This window comes from Penaeus japonicus, unplaced genomic scaffold (genome assembly GCF_977035675.1).
Source record: "Penaeus japonicus unplaced genomic scaffold, GWHDUDI00000001_assembly GWHDUDI00000042, whole genome shotgun sequence".
In the NCBI taxonomy this organism is placed as follows: Eukaryota; Metazoa; Arthropoda; class Malacostraca; order Decapoda; family Penaeidae; genus Penaeus; species Penaeus japonicus.
In genome coordinates, this window is record NW_028234444.1 from 696,680 (window position 1) to 701,679 (window position 5,000).

The 5,000-nt window shown below is 48.6% G+C and overlaps 1 protein-coding gene across 1 annotated transcript in view; it reads right to left on the reverse strand.

The window, feature by feature from the left end:
• Positions 1-4,868: 4,868 nt before the first annotated feature.
• LOC147466595 (uncharacterized) overlaps positions 4,869-5,000 on the reverse strand; it is a 1,364-nt gene continuing 1,232 nt past the window's right edge. Inside the window, exon 3 of the mRNA XM_086534784.1 lies at positions 4,869-5,000. This exon is cut by the window's right edge and continues 63 nt beyond it. Coding sequence (XP_086390910.1) covers positions 4,869-5,000 — 132 coding nt within the window.

Sequence of the window (5,000 nt, forward strand, 5' to 3'; positions counted from 1 at the left end):
ACTCCCTTGACGATTCTATTGCATTTTGATTGCATATAATGCATCAAGACTCAATTTATTGATCATATAACTAGGCTTGAAAAATCCTTAAATTCCTTAGATTATATGAATTCAAGAACTAGTTAATGGATTTATCTATTCCTTTTCACCAGTCCTCTACTGCAAATGACATATCAAAAAGTCTGCATATCTTTTACACACACACACACACACACACACACACACACACACACACACACACACATATATATATATATATATATATATATATATATATATATATATATATATACATATATATATAAAAGACAAAGATGTCCACTGTATCTCAATATATTGCAATGATGCATTTGTAAATTGTATAAAAAATTGTTTTTAAATAAAAGATAAAAAAAAAACATCTAAATCTCTCTATCTTTCTCTCTCGCCCACTTTTCTCTTTCTCTCTCTCTCTCTCTCTCTCTCTCTATTTTGCAATCTCATCCACGATAATCAAATGAATACCCACATGGCATATCGGAACCAACACGGGTCTTCCTCTTCAAATATGTTCGTTTTTACCCCCTAGCGTTCGTGTGGATTCCCAAATATTACGGTTATACTTAGATTCGGAGGGAGAGAAAGAGGGGAGAGGGAGGGAGGGAGGGAGGGAGGGAGGGAGGGAGAGAGAGAGAGAGAGAGAGAGAGAGAGAGAGAGAGAGAGAGAGAGAGAGAGAGATAGATAGATAGATAGATAGATAGAGAGAGAGAGAGAGAGAAAGGGAGTAACAAATAAAGGTATCCTCACCTTTGCAGCAATATGGCACCACACCCTTTTCTCACCCTCTCACCCCCCCCCCCTTCACACCCAAACCCCCGATATCAACCTTTCCCCCCCCCCCCCCCCCGCACAGGACACTCGGACTGTTAACACGCCCCTTGTGTGCTCCTGCTGCCTGTGACGTTCTGGCTCTTGACATCTGTTCAGTGCCAGCATAGATAGATCGATAGGGTTAATTTGCCATCCTATATAAGTTGGCACAGAAGAAGTAGAGTGGAGCTCAGACCGGCCGTAAAGACTGGTCCGGATAACAACCCACTTAGCCAACCAGGGGCTAACAAACTGCCCATAGCCAACATGAATAGCCAAGTCACCCATTAGAGCTATGATGGCACGTATAAGAATTAAAGACAAGAACCCTACCACCTCAGGCAGGCGGGCTAAAATCTGACAATGCTTTGAACAAGCAAAGGTAACCGTTTTTAAAGTAGACGATCCAAAAAATGGCTGCATATGTCTGTCTGTGTTTGCTTGTTTATCTGCCTGTGTCTTCCTGTATCTTCAACTGCTTTTTTTTGTTTGTGTTTGTCTCTATGTTTGCTTGTCCTTTTGCCTATTTGTCTATCAGTGTTTTCTCATCTTTTCCCTATGTAAGTATATGCATGTATGTACGATGAACACACACAAGTATACAGGCACAGCCCTCCCTTTACATTTCATCCCACCTAACCCACCCCCACCCCCACCCCTCACCCTCTAAACCACACCCACCCAACCCCCTGACACCATCTGCACCCCCTCCCCTACCCCTCCCTACACACTCGCACCCAGCTCACCTATCCTATTCCCACCCACTCCTCTACCCACCCTGTCTTCATATATATATATATATATATATATATATATATATATATATATATATATATATATATATGATAAGTATGTATGTATGTATGTGCATATAGATTCATCAATTTCCTTATCGGCGACTGATCGCACGCTCCAGCACCTCAGCGACCTCCTTCCACGATGGGCGCTTATGCTAATCCTCGAAACAGACCTTGATCAGCTGGTTGACCTCCGGAACGGTCTCGTGCCTGGTCCAAGCCCTGACCCAGAGCATCATAAGTCCGAAATCGAAGACGTCCGTGTGATGCTCCGCTGAACAACGCCCGTAGGACCCAACCGACGAATTGCAGATGCACGGGTGGGGTTCGACGCGGGTGACTCGCAAAACATTAAATAAGGTCGGGCGGCATTTCGTATCCAGCATGACATTTTGGGCATTGAGTCCGTTGTAGCTGTACCCTGCAGCATTAAGGCCGCCTAGGATGTTGCAGACACCCAGAAGAATCCTGAGATACTAGTCCATGTCAAAGTCACCGTAAATCCAGTCACCGAAAGTCCGATCGCCGTGGCGCGACATCAGCACTGCCGCGGACGACGGGCACACTCCAACCAACTTGGGGAAACCTGGGACGTCCTTCAGTGTATGAAGAACTTCAGCCTCGATCCAATGGTGGCTGGAATCCGGTTCACGGTATCGCTTCACGCACAATGGGATCCTGAGATACTAGTCCGCATCAAAGAAACCATAAACCCAGTCACGGAAAGTCTGGTCCCCGTGACGCAAAGCCAGCACTGCCGCGGAGGACGGACACATTTCAGCCAGTTTATAAAGAATATCCGGTTGATGGTATCGCTCCACGCCCGATGGGAATTGGGTTTCCCAGTCGATGGCAAACATTTCACCGATGACGTCATGGCCGATTTCCCGTCGGTAGGTTCCTTGAATACCACCAAGTTAAAGTTTCCTTATGCCACCATCATGCGTTCCTAGAATATCGCAAACTTACAGTATCATTTCACCATCCTGAGGGGCGTCCACCTGAGGAGTGTCCATCTGAGGAGTGTCCATCTGAGGAGTGTCCATCTGAGAGGCGTCCACCTGAGGAACTTACATCTGAGGAACGTCCACCTGAGGAGCGTCCACCTGAGGAGAGTCCATCTGAGAGGCGTCCACCTGAGGAACTTCCATCTGAGGAACGTCCACCTGAGGAGCGTCCATCTAAGGAGTGTCCATCTGAGAGGCGTCCACCTGAGGAACGTCCACCTTAGAAGCGTCCACCTCAGGAACTTCCATCTGAGAAACGTCCATCTGAGGAACTTCCATCTGAGAAACGTCCATCTGAGGAACTTCCATCTGAGAAACGTCCATCTGAGGAACTTCCATCTGAGGAACTTCCATCTGAGGAGCGTCCATCTGAGGAGTGTCCATCTGAGAGCCGTCCACCTGAGGAACGTCCACCTTAGAAGCGTCCACCTCAGGAACTTCCATCTGAGAAACGTCCATCTGAGGAACTTCCATCTAAGGAATGTCCATCTGAGGAGTGTCCATCTGAGAGCCGTCCATCTGAGGAACTTCCATCTGAGGAACTTCCATCTGAGGAGCGTCCATCTAAGGAGTGTCCATCTGAGAGCCGTCCACCTGAGGAACGTCCACCTTAGAAGCGTCCACCTCAGGAACTTCCATCTGAGAAACGTCCATCTGAGGAACTTCCATCTAAGGAATGTCCATCTGAGGAGTGTCCATCTGAGAGCCGTCCATCTGAGGAACTTCCATCTGAGGAACGTCCATCTGAGGAGTGTCCATCTGAGGAACTTCCATCTGAGGAACTTCCATCTGAGGAGTGTCCATCTGAGGAGTGTCCATCTGAGAGCCGTCCATCTGAGGAACTTCCATCTGAGGAACGTCCATCTGAGGAGTGTCCATCTGAGGAACTTCCATCTGAGGAACTTCCATCTGAGGAGTGTCCATCTGAGGAGTGTCCATCTGAGAGCCGTCCATCTGAGGAACTTCCATCTGAGGAACGTCCATCTGAGGAGTGTCCATCTGAGGAACTTCCATCTGAGGAACTTCCATCTGAGGAGTGTCCATCTGAGGAGTGTCCATCTGAGAGCCGTCCATCTGAGGAACTTCCATCTGAGGAACGTCCATCTGAGGAGTGTCCATCTGAGGAACTTCCATCTGAGGAACTTCCATCTGAGGAACGTCCATCTGAGGAGTGTCCATCTGAGGAACTTCCATCTGAGGAACTTCCATCTGAGGAGTGTCCATCTGAGGAGTGTCCATCTGAGAGCCGTCCATCTGAGGAACTTCCATCTGAGAAACGTCCATCTGAGGAACTTCCATCTGAGAAACGTCCATCTGAGGAACTTCCATCTAAGGAATGTCCATCTGAGGAGTGTCCATCTGAGAGGCGTCCACCTGAGGAACCTCCACCTTAGAAGCGTCCACCTGATTAGTGTCCATCTGAGGAACTTCCATCAGAGGAGTGTCCATCTGAGGAACGTCCATCTGAGGAGTGTCCATCTGAGGAGTGTCCATCTGAGAGCCGTCCATCTGAGGAACTTCCATCTGAGGAACGTCCATCTGAGGAGTGTCCATCTGAGGAACTTCCATCTGAGGAGCGTCCATCTGAGGAGCGTCCATCTGAGGAGCGTCCATCTGAGGAACTTCCATCTGAGGAACGTCCATCTGAGGAGTGTCCATCTGAGGAACTTCCATCTGAGGAACGTCCATCTGAGGAGTGTCCATCTGAGGAGTGTCCATCTGAGAGCCGTCCATCTGAGGAACTTCCATCTGAGGAGTGTCCATCTGAGGAGTGTCCATCTGAGAGCCGTCCATCTGAGGAACGTCCATCTGAGGAGTGTCCATCTGAGGAACTTCCATCTGAGGAACTTCCATCTGAGAAGTGTCCAGCTGAGGAATGTCCATCTGAGGAGTGTCCATCTGAGAGCCGTCCATCTGAGGAGTGTCCATCTGAGAGCCGTCCATCTGAGGAACTTCCATCTGAGAAGTGTCCAGCTGAGGAATGTCCATCTGAGGAACTTCCATCTGAGAAACGTCCATCTGAGGAGTGTCCATCTGAGAGCCGTCCATCTGAGGAGTGTCCATCTGAGAGGCGTCCACCTGAGGAACCTCCACCTTAGAAGCGTCCCCCTGATTAGTGTCCATCTGAGGAGCGTCCATCTGAGAAACTTCCATCTGAGGAACTTCCATCTGAGGAGTGTCCACCTGAGGAGTGTCCACCTGAGGAGTGTCCAGCTAAGGAACTTCCATCTGAGGAGCGTCCATCTGAGGAACTTCCATCTGAGGAGCGTCCATCTGAGGAACTTCCATCTGAGGAACTTCCATCTGAGGAACTTCCATCTGAGGAGCGTCCATCTGAGGAACTTC